General features: G+C 45.5%; 1 protein-coding gene across 2 annotated transcripts in view; it reads left to right on the forward strand.

The window, feature by feature from the left end:
• The first annotated feature begins 560 nt into the window (after positions 1-560).
• The window catches only part of LOC119404669 (collagen alpha-1(I) chain), a 134586-nt gene continuing 119177 nt past the window's right edge, over positions 561-15969 (forward strand). For both annotated transcript variants that reach the window (XM_037671265.2, XM_049418960.1), the window contains exons 1-2: positions 561-1281; positions 6846-6952. In XM_037671265.2, coding sequence (XP_037527193.1) covers positions 1257-1281; positions 6846-6952 — 132 coding nt within the window. In that variant the 5' untranslated portion in view covers positions 561-1256. The remainder of the gene's footprint in view (positions 1282-6845; positions 6953-15969) is intronic.

Consider the following 15969-nt stretch of genomic DNA (forward strand, 5'->3'; position numbering starts at 1 on the left):
TTGGGGGGGGTTCAACCCCCCCCCCCCCGAAATTTTTCAATTTTGCATGTGCATATATACACACACACATACAAACGCACGCACGAACATACATAATGTATGAATGAACCCCCCCCCCCCCCCCCCCCGAAAAAAATTTCTGGCTACGCCTCTGCTGTTGCTTTACACTTTACCCCCCTCCCCTCCGAATATTTTCAACTTTGCATGTGTATATATACACGTATACGCATACAAGCACACGCACGGTCGACATCATACATGAATGGTAGTTGAACCCTCCACCCCGAAAACAAATTTGGGATACGCCCCTGGACTATCAAACATTTATTTCTCCATGTTAGGAGTGTTTTGTTCTGCGTTAATATTCATAAACTTGAGACCGCTGTTCCATGGACAGAAAGCCGCAAGAACTGCGCCGTAATAAAAACGCGCGGACGAAAGAGAGCGAACGGACGAGTGAGAAAAGAGAGAGAAGGCGTGAACAAAAAGAAAAAGAGGCTGGAGTTTCTCAAAGGAGGCGCCGGATGGCGCCACCGGTACGCGCGGCTGCGAGACGCCAGAAAGTGCCTTTCTTGCCTACTTTTCGGCCAGGTAAGGGAGAGCTATCGCGGTAGGCCTAAAACGCTGCGATCCCGAAATAATCGTTCCTCGTGGGATGCTTCGCAATGACCGCCGACGAGATCGCGTGCACCGTCTTCAACCGGGAGACGACAAGGTGACGGCCCGCCGGGACTGCGAGCGGCGATGAAGCAGCGTCGATCATCGACTAGCCGTCGCGACGTTCGACAGCAAACCGTCGGGGCCGCCATGGGTTGGTTGCCTGTCGCGGATCGGCCGCTGCTGTGTGTGGTGCCGTGCTGCTAGCGTGTGCTTCGGCTGTGCTCGGGCGCCCGTGAACCGCCGCGAAATCGCGCGCCCTGCCTTCCGCACGAGCCTGTGTGTGTGTGAGCGGCCCGTGCGTTGAACGTGTGATGAAAACTCAAGTCAACGCGCCCGTTCGCGCCATTTGCGGCTGGGGGAAATAGCCAGTGTTTCGTTCGGCTGTTGTTTTTTTGTTTGTTTCTTTTGCTGCATCCCACCACAAACCACCGCTTCTGCTTCGTGAGTGTCTCGTCTCATTCGGTGGACTCACAATCGCTCATCTCCCGAAAGCGCTGCCCAAAATCACATGGCAACAACATGACTGATCAAGCATGGATGTCCCGATCAGTGATTCAGAGGAACTGTGCACCGCGCTTAGGTGACTTTCGGAGAAGATGCCAAGGAAGTTCAAAACACAAGGTCAGCACTCTTCTGTATCTCTTCTTGACCGCACGCTTTCGGGCATGGTATCACAAGTGGGGTGGCAGGGGAGAGCGGGGAAATTGATCTCGATCGGACAATAGTGGTGGCCGCCGGGTGCTTCAGGTTCGTGGGTTCGTCGTGGCCCCCCACCTCCGGCCGCGAAGCGAAATGCCGCCGCGTTTTCAACCCCCCCTCACCCCCACTCACGGGCTAGGCACCTCACGCGTTTTGTTTACAGCAGGCCTTCGTGCACATTGCGGCCGCTAGTTTCACGCGAAACCCCGAAAGTGCGCGCACGCGCGTTAGCATACGCGCGCATACTGCCCACACTACTTGATGCGCCGTCGTCTCGGCAGTTTTCTTTGTTTTTCTGCAGTGAACGTACTACACACCAAAAAATGCGTTTTGCAAGGTCCGGTGCTTCTATGAGCCCGCGCGGTGACCAGGTGAAACCCGAAATGGGAATACGTGTGCGTTGACTTGTACCGCGCTTGCCAGTGCGATCGTACCAGCTCAAAATTGGACGTTTGTATCCCGCGAAGGACGCTGGTCACGTGTCAGCTGCTTTTGGAATGTGTTGGACGTGACATGTCCGTGCGTATGTGCAGCAGTGGCACCGGAGTCGACCTCACAGCGACCGAGTTTTCGTTGCGACGCAGTAACGTGACTTTTTCAGCGCTGACCACGCCGCGCACTTGCGATGTTAAACATACAGCCTACCCAGTCATGCGAACAAGTATGATGTGGCATGTTTTGGAGGGCGGTTAATGCTTTAGCGTTTCAGCTTCACTGAGCTGTAGGAAAGTCTCATTTAGCCTTCCAAGTTAGTTTCAGTAGTTCTAAGGCACCCTAGTTTGCGAAAGTGTTGTATGATGGCATTACCCAGAAGTTTTTAGGTTCGAAGAGTTACCTTTGCAACTTCAGCAGTTTAAAACATCATCTTGCAAACACAACGTGAGTTGTTGCCCCGTTCTAGACTTCTGCTTGGCATTTGCTGCAAGTGGCTGACACCTGAAGGTTATTTGAGCACGTGAGGAAATTCAGGTGCAGAGAAATTAACCTATTTTTCAAATTGCTGGCCATGTTTGGGTTTGCCTCATGGAGGACCTGAGAGCTGGTATAATATAAGGTTTCCTTTCTCCTGCTTCCATGCTTTTCCTGTCCACCATTCACAACTGGCCGAACCCATTGCGAATATGGCTTGAGCATCACTGTGAACCTCTGATAGAGTGCAAGAAGGAATAGCATTGTTACGTTACGCCTTCCTAGCCTTCTTTGATACACATGATTCTGTTTAATGTCAGTTTTTAAAAACCACGAGACACAAGAAAAAGCTCAATGTTCCCGCTGCTTTGGCAGGCAGCATTGGATTTAGATTTCCGGCATGTTCTACAATGCGCTACCAACATGTACTGTGCAGTTCAACCTAATATGTTCGCAAATTGCTGGGAAATTCAAATTTTGCTCAGACCTAGTGGTTCCTAAACTTTTGACGCCAACTGTACTAAGATTTAGGTGCACATTAAAGAACTCCAGGTAATTAAAGTTATTCCAACAATCCCCACTACGGAGTGCACGTGAAGCCCCAGAAATTATTATATTTCTGTCATTGTTAGATAGCAATGAATATCCGATATCTTGCCATATTACATATTCATGTATTTTCATGGCCATGATCATACGAGTAGCTTTGTCATTATTTTGCGTACTTGCCATATAGGTTGTTCATGTTACCGAAGTCATTTGGAACCCTTTAGCAACATTTTTGGAGTCTTGATGTTTATAAAATGCATTGTCTTTCTAAAAGGTATACAAAAAACTTCAAAACATGAGACCACAAAGTACACAAGTTCCATGTAAGGATAGTTCAGGCACATCTGCTGTCAAATGAAATGTGCATTGTAAAAATGAAAACAAGGGACTTTTGCATGTAGACTTCTTCAGTACTTCTGTAATGTTGCCATAAATGGGCTCTGGATTGTTCATATACCTGAGAGCACTAGGAAATTTACATTACATCTGTGTTCTGATGATTTCTATATCCAACTTCAGCACATACTGGTGGCATCACAGAAATTCTTATTTGTGTACGACAAACATGAAAGTATCTAAAAACATACAACAGGTGCTTAAAGGTGTAGAAAATGCTACATATCCAGAAGTTGCTCAACTTTTAATAAACTGTCGTTTACAGAAGCTTCGTTTGTGTTGAATTATATTAATAGAGATGCCGCGGGCACATCTAAAGGTTTTATATATCTGTGCTATCATTTGAGTACTTCAAGTAGCTGTCATGCATATTTATAGTGATTGTGCCTGACTGTGCGAGTGGGGCTTGTCTCTGTAATTGCTTACCAGATTCCACCCTTTTCACAATTGTCATTACTGAAAGGTGACAAATATTGAAATGAAGGTGTTGGATGCCCTAAGAATGGGCAGAGGAAGAATAGCATTTCACATCAGTCATAATGGACAGCACCTGCAACACTTAAAACCAAGCTTAGGTAGTAAGTGTTCTTGTGGGGCCGACTCAAAAGGAAAAACTTGTGAAACGCACAGTTTTGCTTCACAGAGATGAAGCACATGGTTTCAATTCCTGCTGGTAGGAACTAAGGTGCATCTCATTTGTAATCAATATTGTGCAACGAAAACACTGATACTGTTTTATCTGTGTTATAGGGATGCTGAATAAAGCTGTTAACCTGGCCAGGTAAATTGTTGTGAAGTGCTGAGCTCAGTCATAGTACAGTGAGCGTTTTGGTAAGCCAGAAATGGACTTAAAATTGAGGTGGGCTTGACGCTTGTGCACGATCTCAATGCGATGTCATGAGCACTGGAGGGTATCTGCTCGGGACTGGTTGATAGCTAATAAGTAATGGTTAAGAGAACTAAAGACTTGACCAAGGGAGTTTTAAGGGCTTTTTCTCGTTTAACACAGCTCAAACATGTAGAAGTACATCAAAATTTATTTTGTGCTGACATGGCACAAAAATTTCTTGTGAAATTCGAAAAGTAATTTGAGGGGACAGCATTCTGGCCCCATGCAGCATACAGGCCATACCTTGGTGATGTCTTACGTGAACAAAACTCAACCTGAAATTGTAGAATGACCAACAATACCCATGTAGACATTTATTAAAAGGGTTAACCTTGAAGCACTTGATGATTTCCGTGTTCAGTATGTCCCTGGGCCGTCTTGTAAAGCTAATCGCCATTCTGTCCATTGATGGTGATTGTGACTGGTTGCGTATAATGCAGTAATGATGCATCACTTGATCTGTAAAAATTCGTTGGAAGACATTTCTATTGCAAGTCATACTAGCAGCTGTGCAGTTGAATATACTCTCACGAATTAAATGTGGTTCTTCATTTGCATTGCTGTTTGAGTTCATGGATTTGAATAGTAGATTTCAGATAGTTAGAACCAGATCACGAATCTGTAAATAGCATCTTAAATGCATGGGTTCTATTTTCTGAAACTTGTTTGGTAAAACACTTGAGGAAGAAACAAACCTAAACCAACTTTTAGGGGTGCTTTTTCATACTGTGCAGTCAAGTGCTGCAAGTACCGTCACTCACATATGGGGGTCTTTAGTTCGAACCTTGTTATTTAGTGAAGTCACATGTGGCACAAGCATACCTTTAATAAAACCAGAATTGGTTATGCGCATATATCTATTATGTGCTGACATAAGCATCAAAAGGTATTTATTTATTCTTGGTGTATATAATGATTTTTTATGATCATGTTCATTTTGTCAGTTTTTGACTGTGTGTGCAGTGATAAAAGGGGGAATGGTGACCCTGCTTCTCTTTCATTGCCTTCATGATCCACTGCATCGCATGAAATGTCTTTGTTGGGTTTCAGGATTCTCGGAGGCCAGTCGGCACTCGCTTTACCTTGATCTTTGGCATTGAGCCACTGTTTTCAAGCATTGATCTCAAGGAACCTTGTTGGTTCCATTTTGCCAAGCTGTTGAGTGCCTTGATCTGTCCACCTGTGTAGTTCTGTGTACTCGGGAAGAAATGAAGGCACACACAGTTTTGTAATGTTGAAGACACCAGATGTTTTTGCCATGTTTACCATGGGGTTACACGTTGGGGCACATCATTGACAAGCTACTTGTATGTACAGGAGTGGTCAAAAGTTCCCAGGCCCACCCCTGTAATCCTATGGCACTGGGACCTGGGAACTTATGACCACCCCTATACATAACAATTCCTACAACAAGTGCCTGTTCCTAAACAGTTTTCCATTTAGATGGGAAGTTCCAGGTTCAACACAGCATCAGTTTTATGCATCACAAATGTGTAGGAAGTAGAAGCGAACAAACACAGGATATCTAATACTTCTTGAAAGTGCACTATTTGCTGCCAAGTGATGAGGTGTTGCTTCAGCGTTCCTCTTTTGAATTCCCGAAATGTCGGGATGACTACGTGAGCTCTGTAAAGCTGTAGTGCTTGTCACTACTACTCCCTCCTTTGTTTCACGCAGTTCAGCCCTTCATTTTCTTTTTCTTCCACAAAACTGAGAGAGTGCCCAATAACTTTTTGGTGAACACGAGCAACCCTCCTTAAATAAGCAAGTGATATTGCAGCATATGCCTCTTCCATAACCTGTACTTGATTATGAATAATGGCTGGTCCCATGCATGCTGTTATTCTCCATTTATGTGTTGTACTGTGAGCATAATTCAAAATGGTGACAAAATCATATCTTGCGGAAGACTGCAGGGACAGTATTTGATCTCTGTATTCTGTAGAGAGATTCGTAGCGCTGCCATATTTGGCATTGATGGTCGTGACAATATTCTGAACTTGATGTGCATGTTTAATTGAAATGTTAAATGTTGAAATATCAAAGGTGGTTTAGGGGCCTCGTAAAGGGACACTAAAGTGTAGCACTAAATCAGGTTAGACTGTTAAATTATTCTTTGAGAACTCTTAATTAATTTACCATCATAGTGTTATGCGAGTGACGAGTCGCTTGCACAGTAGGCTATTTACGAGGTATATTTTCAATAGTGGTTGCAGCGCTGACCAGTCCGGCTCCGAGCTCGAGCAGTGAGCGATCTTCGTCCTCTTCGTCGGGCGAACACGCACGTCGACAATATGCATTCCAGCAGCCTACATGTAGCAATAGGTTCATGATTAGAAGAGAAAAGGAAGATCATAGTTTCATTTTTGTTTCGCACTAAAATTCAGCATGTAAATGTCCAGTCATGGATTTTAAAGTCTTCTGTACGGTGGTCACATTGGCTCAGTCAAATTTTCTGTAACTTGCTATGTTAAGTTTTTATCTCCTTTAAAGCAAAATGTAAGTCATTTTCGCTAATAAAGAATTATTCAGGCCTAAGCAGACTGCAAAATTTATGATGTCATGGTGTGAAATGATAACTTCAAAAAAATGTTGCCCTTTTTTCTTTAGTGTCCCTTTAAATTGTGAACTTTCTGAAATACACTGAAGATTTATGGTGACAAACTTGCAAACTTGGCGTATCAACTCGGCTGCATTCAAGATCAGGGGCCGCTGACGTCTCCTTATTCTGTCTCTTTTCCAGATGGGAATCCGTCTGAAGCCATCCGGGGCCTCTGGGAGGGAGCATACGTGTCACAGTTTGTGCGCCTCTTTCAGCGTAAATTTGGATTTCAGAGCCTAACAACTCAGGTAAGCTTGCAAACCTCTGCATTTGTGTGCTCCATTCTTTTCAGGTATGTATATTGTGGACATGACCTGGCCACTGAATGAAAATGAGGCAGCGGGTGACTTGACGGGACTTAATTTTTGGTCTAATTAGAAAACACTAACCAGGCATCGTGGAAGCTGGAAGTTGCTACCCAGAGATGCCCAAGTAAAGCAGCAGCTAAGAAGCAAGGATATCACCACAATACTTTTGAATTCCTTCCATTAGACAGTCCGGTGCAGAAAGATACCATATGCAAGACATAACCATACACTATGTTATAGCTTGGAATGTCCTCTTGAGTTTGTGACGCTCTGTCTTGTCTGTTCGATTGTTCAGTCTGCGCTGGAAAAGAACACTTTCAACTCTGCCATTGATCGTAGAATGACCCTGGTTTTACGTCAGATCTTTGTCATACAAGTGTTGACTCAAAAGGCAGTATGGATGGAGGCATTTAACATTCTTGATTTGAGAGACGAATGTGATATGCTTTGTTGCTGTTGCCTAGTTTATTTATTTATTTCGATACCTTCAATGCCAAAACGCATTACAGAAGGGAATGTTAGTTTAAACAAACAATGTATATTTGTTAGCAGCTAGTTCAAACAGTACCCTTCAACTGCGGATTTAAATGCAGAGAGACTTGGAGGAGTGACGATGGTGGTGGGCAGGTGGTTTCATTCTTTGACTGTTCTGGGCATGAAAGAGTCGGAAATGCAGTTAGTATGACAAAAAGGGTCTTCAACTTCATGAGAGTGGTTAGTACGACCAGACAAATAAGATGGCTCACTAATAAGTTCATTCTTCAGATGTGGATTATGAAAAATCTTATAAAATAACGATAAACGAGACACTTTCCTGCGGAGAGAAAGATTAAGAAGTTGAGCATCATATTTGAGTATCACTTGTATCCTGTGTTCATTTCTTGAGTGCAGTGTGGATGTTGCCAGTATACAGCAGTTATAACTAATGAGTTGAAATTAATAGCTTTAATAAATAGCTCTTGCTGTGCTTAGCACGAGCTGTTTCTCTGAAGTTTCATGCGCTTCGTTGGATGACATAACCAGGTTTCGGAAGGCTCTATGCCCTCTTAGTCATGCACACTAACAGCTAAACAGTTAAGCGAATTAATTCCACAGGCTACTTTTACTAAAACCCAGAACCACTTGTTTTTGAGGCCTGTCCTGTGTGGTTCTGTGCTGTTTTGTTTACGTTTGTCGTGCTACGACCACAATGAATCCTCACCAAGTAGCCCAATTTGCAGTTCTAATATCATAGTTTTAAGCGTTTATTTCATGCTGCTTCTGTGCCAGGGGCGTAGCCAGAAATTTTTTTCAGGGGGAGGGGGCCACCTCCTTGATCTGAAGTGAGGGCCAGGCAGGAAGTTGTGGTCGAGTGTAATTTTGTGCTCTATATGCTATGGCAAAAAAAAAGTTTTTTTTTTTTTTGGGGGGGGGGGGGTCATGGGCCCGGTGTGCCCCCCCCCTCCCCGGCTACGCCACTGTTCTGTGCTTCTTTGGCTTGCGCAGCAAGTAGTAATTCGAAATCTTTTTAGCGATGTGAAATCGCGATCTGTTTGTGACAAGCACGTTACTGCTATTTCAATTGCAGCTTCAGTTATTTTATGACTACATGGCACCGCTAACTCTTTTGAGACTTTTTCTCGTTGCGCCACCCTGTTATTGCGCCTTGTCATTGTATATTCTTCTCGTCTATTCTGTGTTGTCTTCTTATGAATCGGGCCACATGGGTATAGCTTGTCATGGGGGTGAAATCTTTCCCCATGATAAAACTAGGGCAGCATTCTTATCTTACTTGGAACCCATTGTGCGCTGACACAGATAATCGCTTTGTTGCACATTTCGATTTTTATTACTGCTACATATTTCGCCTTTGCTGTGTACGTTATTATTGTTAGTATTTCAACGCCATGTTGGGGGGGGGGGGATATAAGTGCTTGCTTATGTTTTTTAGAATGTCTAACATGAACGTTTCCTGTCCTACATGGGCATAGTGTAGGGCTTGCAGCTAGGATGGAGGGCTTGGGGAAGAGGTACAACAGCAGCTGTAGGCATTGGCCCGGCAAGTTTCTGTATTGTCAGCGCTGCGTGCATGTTGTAACAGCTGGTGTATGAGGCCTGCGTGCAGACGTATGGTGCCGGGGTTTTCACAAATGTGCGCTGTGTCGTTTCCATTCTGCCTTTCTTGTTTGCATGAGTTTTGGCTGACGGGACTTTGTGTTAGCTGTTATGTTCTGCTAAACGAGTGCTTTTGATTGCTTGTACAGCATGGTGTGCTCCCCCCGTTTTTATTTGTGAGGTTTTTATGTTACTGCGCATAGTACAACGGTGATACTTCCTGGTTCACGCTCCCGTTTCTTGTTGCTGCTGACAAGTTGCGCCTCCTGTAGAGCTAATTATTCTCATTTTGCTTCAAGAGAGTTTGCAGTTGGTCTAGTTCATGCATTTTACTTAGAATGGAAGCAGTGCAAACACATGGAGACTAGGAAGAGAGACAGATGCAGCCTTTTCATTCTCTCCACCTTGCATGATTATATCGTGCTGTTTTCATTATAAACATTTATTTTATGCCTGGATAAATGGATATTAGACGCATCCCTTTTCAACGGGGTTGGGGTGGACGTCATAAAATTCATTATCTATATATTTTTTCTATTTTATGCATTTTCCAGTCACATGGGTTTGAGTGAATGTGGCATCATGCTGCTTAGTGCAGAGCTCTCTGTTCTATTCCCACCTACAATGACCATATTTAAAGGAAAGGTGAAATGCAAAAAAATGCTTGTGTGCTTGCATTTAGGTGCACATTAAAGAACCAAAGGTGGGCAAATTAATCCAGAGTTCCTCACTGTTGCACACTTCACATGTGTACTGCAATTTTTGCACGTGAAAGCCTATATAATTACTTATTTAAACTCGTGGTTTGTGTTATATAAACCGTTGAAGCCGATAGAAATACATCACCCTAAAATCTGCTTATGTTTCCTGCCTGTCTTTGCACTTCCAGCATTTCAAAAGTCTTATTATTCTGCACTGCAGATTAATTGGCCATTCTTTTAATATCACCCTCTTATCCTTAAAAGCCCTAGGGCTTTAAAAGCGTGTTGCAGGAATAAGCAGTAGGTGGGACGTGCTTTTTATGTACCGCTTGTCGCAGGTCTTCACACAGGTTACACCACAGTTTCAGTGTGTCCCAAGTTTTTCAGTGAAGTAGGTAGTAATGTTGTTAGGTTTTTTCTATGATTCTGCATCCCTAACTGCCTTCATGATGTGGTTTGTGTAGTGCTCACAAAAAGGACGAAAAAGAAACACGTGGGTAGAGACACTGACTTTCAGCTGAATTTTATTTGGGAAAAAAGAACACGGAAGAAATCTGTCCATAATCTATAACACGCGTGGAACCTCCAGATTAGAACATTCCAGTCAGAAATACAAGCTCGGCGCATCATGCTGTCTCATCTTAGGCAACTGCATGTGCTGATCAAAGATTGGTAGTTTGTCCCATATCTGCATTGACAGTTGACTGACGCAGCCGTCCCCTTTCCTTTGGGTGTGGAAGGCTTCGATTAGCTCGCATGCGTGCCATACTCCGTGCTTTGATAATATGATGTCACTAAAATGTGTTGTACATCCACACTTATGGCAGTGAACTGCTAAATGTGATGGCTTGGTTCGAACCAGAGATCACTTACGCTCGCTTAGCCTCACATTTACACGGCCTGTATACATTTGTCCACAGGAAAATGGACGAACAGCCAGGTTTCTTTTTTATTTTCTTTTTTCCCTCATTTAACCAGGTAAGGGTCAGCGCCTTTACCTGTGTGTTTCCTGTTCGGGTTTTTTGTGAGCACTGCACAAACTACATCATGAACACAAACCGACTAGCTCAGTTTTCTATCTTAATTGCCTTTTTGAGTAATGGTAATGAGTCACCCCTATGAGGGGATGCTTTTTTTTTGTCGTGGCTGCTCTGTTTTGCTTTTTATCAGCTCGAATTTATGGTCCTGCTGAGGGACATGGAATAGTTTTGAATTGTGAACCTGTCTAACCTTGTGTCTGACGCACTATCCACAACTTCGCACATCTTCCTGCGTAACATGAGACAGGCATATCCATTTTGCTTCATCTTGACACATGCTTGTCTAGCTGAACGGCAACACCTGCCAAGAGGCGTCACACTTGTCTGCTCCGGATAAACATTGCATTCGTGCCGTGTGTCAGGGAAATGGGCCTTTCTGTGCTCTGCGAATATGTCTTGTTACTTTCTTGTACTATACATAGCATCATCGAAATGTATATAGCCGTGCTGAATGTCAGCTGAAGGTCTTGACAGGGCAACACGTCTTTTGAGGCTGGCTGCTCTTATCAGGAGGAAGAAGGCGATGGAGGAAGACGGGGTGGATGTTATTTAATGACGATTATCAACACACTGAATAGATGTAATCTGTAATTATTTTTGAAACAGAATATTTGTCAAGTTGGGGCCTACTGGTGCAGTCACACACTTTGCCACTTAATGCTTTTTCACTAAATTTTTTATGCTGGTTTCTCAAAGCACTTGCATTGTTATGTTGCTATCGCTAGCTCAGCGGTCACAGTAACTTGTCAGCACAGAACTAACTTCATTGTTCACTAAGGGTGAGTGAGGCATTGAATTGGCACAGCGTTGGTTGAGTTGAGAAAAATATCATGTTTGTTTCTCTTTTCATTGGGTGTGCATTTGGGTGTACACGCGTGTAGTGCACTGTTGGAAAAAAGATTGTTGCTTACTTGCTTTCTTTGTCATCCTGAGTAGCTTTGCGCATCCTGAGTAGCTTCTTACTATTATAACAGAGTGCATTGTGCATCGCATACATAGGCATGATCAAAGATTGCTCTCATTCGCTCGGATGGTGCAGTGTCAGCTCTTGTACAGCGTTCACACTCATGAAGCTTGTGTACGTGCAGGGCAGTTGTTGGTAGTTAAACATAGTGGAACTCAACCATTTCTGCTTGCTCAACTCAGTCGTATCAAAACATTCCTGTTTCCTGTTCTCACACGACAGTACCATCTGCTTGCACTCACTTGTTCCCCTTTTACACTGTGTCAGTCATCTTTTGCATTCTCACCGTAATGTCAGTTGTTCTGAATCTCATTCATGGTCATATCTACTGGCAGGCTCCCTGCAGTCATCAGCCATCGTGATTTTGTACTCGCACATGTCATTCCATTCATTGTCACTATTGTGCGCACTCTTCTTGCAACTATTTCCACTTTACAGATGAGCAGGAAGAAGAGTAAAAGGCACGAGATATTTTGCCAAGTCAGCCCATCAACCAATGAATAGATTAGTCAGTCATTGCCTGCCACTCATTCATCTTAAATCGGATTGTTCATCAGTTGTCTGAAGGCTCCAATGTTTGACTGCACGGGTAAAAATGTAGACGAGTAAATGAATGTGGGTAAAATAGTAGACAAGCAATACATTGTTGATTCATTTGGAACTCTAATAAATTGATTAGTAAGTGATTGAGCCAGCCAGCAACTTCGCACCGCCTATCAGCGCGCTGTCTTTCACGGTCGGTTCATCTGGCGTACACCGATTTCCCACCCGACCAAAAAGTCGCACGTGTTGCCCGAGCCAGTGCGAGTTTGGCGACCTCGAGCGAGGGCGCGAGAGAGGGTCGACTCGCTCCTCCCACGGCGAGCAAAAAGGCGCCGAGGAAGAGGAGCGCTTTTGGGCGCCCCGCTTGGCCGGTCGGACGTAACCAGCCTGGCGCCTGGTGAGGGGCGTTGCAGGGGTTGCAGTGTGAGACGCCTTTTTATTTTTTTTTTCTGCGAGGGAAGAGAGAAGGGACGCGCGCATTGCTGCTGCTGCTGCTCCGGAATCGCGCGCGTCGCTCCCTTCTTGGCGGGCGATGATACGCGCCAGCTACGCTCGCGTGAACGAGCTGCGCGCGCGCGCTACGCTGCTGCTTCTACGCTCGCCGCGTTACGTCATCGGCAGCGGCGGGGCAGAACCGTTCCGGCGTGCGCGTGGCGACGCGAAGAGGCGTGGTGCGTGCGCGCGTCGCTTTCGTTGGAGGAATGGTCGGGAACTGTCCACTTGTGTCCGGCACGCAGGCCTCTTTCTATCCGTCTCTGGTTTTGGACTAGTGTCAGGGGTTTATCCAAAATTTGGATACGTCTGGGGGGGGGGGGGGGGGGGGAGGTACCAGAACTCAGGAGGGTGTGGAAGATCGCCTGTCTGTAAGATGGGGGGAGAGGGTCGGTAAGGAATGTCTGGGGCTGGTGGGGGGAGGAGTGGGGGTTGTTAGAGGTGTGTGCAGTAATGCTGTGGAGATCGACAAAGCAAGCGGCGGAGGTCACCACTAGAAAAACGGCGCAATAAAGACGGGACGAAGAAAGGGAGGTCGTCCGCTTTCGCCTATTTCCAATGGCGGATTTTCGCCGTAGACGTTCGCGTATGTATTGCCCGTTCGGCGTTCACGGCGTTTGACGCGTCTTCTGCGGAGTCAGCTTTTCAGACGGGTCGCGGCAAGTTCTCACATATCCTGTTTGAGCTGATCAGGTTTTGTTACATCTCGCCCCTAGCATATTGATCTCTCCTTGATCTTTTTTTTTCCCCTTATAAAAACCTCTACATCTGAATTGCACAATTAGTTGTGTTCTTAAGGATTCCGATCAACCAGTACTCCAAATGACTCGATGATCTCCACTTCATATTGAAAGTTTATTACGCGCAACAAAATACAAGGTGCTTTCTTTTCAGGTCTTTTGTTCCGATGAATAAGTTTTGATGATGAACGCGTAGTCAGTTTTGCTGGTTCCGACTCAATGACAGGTTAATACGTCCGCCACTATGAAGCACTGCGCTTCTAAAAGGTGGGCGTTTCCTGCGGTGCTTTGTGTTTGAATTTATTGACATTCCATTGCGACGTGCTCACTCGTTTCCGGAATTCTACTGCAGCAGGCACGCACGACTCGTGCTGCTCCGAATAATTGCTCCATGGCCTGTAGGGGAGGGGAGGAAAGCCTGCGGGGCTGTGCCTTGGTGGGCAGTACAGACACTGCGCTTACGTCGCATCATTTGCGGTACACAGTGGAATCGCTGCTCGTTCCCGATGGATGGGTCGCATAATTCATGCACCGGTAACTCGTCTGACGTCGGCGACCACTGCGGCGTCACGGACATCAATGTGATGTCACATTTCCAAGCGCGCGAGCACTGCACCGGTCTTCCCCGAGTTCGTCTATCGTCAAAACGGTATTCACCGGAGCTAGTTGGCCCATAGCTAACGTTCGAGCTGAAATCGAGGGCCAAAAAGAAGACAGCGCGCGAGCACTGCACTTTGTCCCTCGTTTTCAGTCCCGCCGCATTTCGATGGAGACGAAATGCCAGAGGGACCCGATGTACCTAGGTGCGCGTTACAGAACACCAGGTGGCCGAAATTTCCCGAGCTCTCCACTACGGTGTCCCTCGTAATCATATCGTGGCTTTGGGGCGTAAAACCCCAGCAATTATTATATTACGTTGAGTTCCGCTGCTCGAGCCAGTGTTCGTCTATCGCTCGAGTTGGACGGTGTGTCCCGGAGGAGTTCTTTGGAAAATGGTTCCTCTTGACTGCCTCCGCTTCTAGCGTCATCGTTACTTACGGCGTGCTCTCACTGCGTTCGTGATTTCGTTAGCCAAAAAAACAAACAAAAAACAACGAGATGTTCGACTCCGCCATGCCTGGGATTTCTTATGACAAATCGGCGACCCACGCGTTATCCACGTGACTCGGCGGAGAGCGAAACGCAGCCTTACCTGCGTTGCACATGATTCAACCGCTAATAACGTCTTACCCCTCCCTATCCGTTTTTTTCTTTCGTTTCGTTCAGTCTTCATTGCTGCCTTTTTATTTCTGCCTACGTCACGCATATATATCTCTCTCTGTTCGTGCATTGCCCTCGCGTGACTCCGTCCGGCCAATAAATTCTTTCTCTGTAGTTTATTTTTTTCTGAGCGGCGATTCGGAACGGCTGATCTCGTCGAGAACGGCGAGGGTAAAGAGGAGATAAGTGGCGCTGCGAGCGCTTTATGCTTGCGGGGTTTTTATTGGGTGTCGGCGGGAAGCGATAAATCGCGCCCGGAACACATTCACTGACAGCGAAAGCTGTAAACAGGCACTCCGTTCCGCGTTGCAAACAGCTGCCGAATGTGTGCCACATCTCATCAAATTCGTGCACTGCATCGAAGGCTGCTGTTTGCGTCAGTAAACGTAGAGTTTGTTCATGGTATGACAGGTTGTACCGGAGGCGTAGGTGGCGATAGTCTAGTTCAGGGATCTCAAACTCACCTCAGGTAGCGGGCCGCAGTTACGAAATTTGGTCTCCCTCCCGATGGGCCGGGATACCGAAGAAGGTTGGAGGAGGGGGGGGGGGGGGTGAGCAAAGCGTCTCATATCTCATTCTTATATGGGTCATTTCTCTAGGGGATTTGGTTTCAAGTTTCAAGAAACACATCGATGCTGACCTCCAGAATGACTGAAATGAGGACGCCGATTCTGAACTTGTTTTTTGTTCCACGGTTATGTTTTACACATCCACGAGACGCTAAACATAACCGACAAGTTAGTTTATACTGCAGGCCGGGAAAAGAAATGGAACTCGCTAAGACTCGCTGAAAGAACGAAAAAAACCTTGCTTAGTGCCTATTAGGACACATACTCACAAAAATACTGCTCAGCTGTTCGTGTTCTGAGTGAGACTCGCCAACAATTATTGCAACAATTATTGCTAAGCCGGGCTTTCTCGTACTCATACTCACGGGTCAGTCCGAGCTTGAGGGAGTCGACTTATCAGTGAGTTTGCCGACCTGTGTTTTAGACTGATAAAGTGTTCTTTCTAGACCCTGTTTTCATTGGTTTCACGGTAAGGTAAGCTGTCAATATTTTGCCGATAACATTTTCTGACAGAACTATTGCAATGCCTTGCATTGTTACTTGTTTTGTATTAT

This window comes from Rhipicephalus sanguineus, chromosome 9 (assembly GCF_013339695.2).
Source record: "Rhipicephalus sanguineus isolate Rsan-2018 chromosome 9, BIME_Rsan_1.4, whole genome shotgun sequence".
Classification (NCBI taxonomy): domain Eukaryota; kingdom Metazoa; phylum Arthropoda; class Arachnida; order Ixodida; family Ixodidae; genus Rhipicephalus; species Rhipicephalus sanguineus.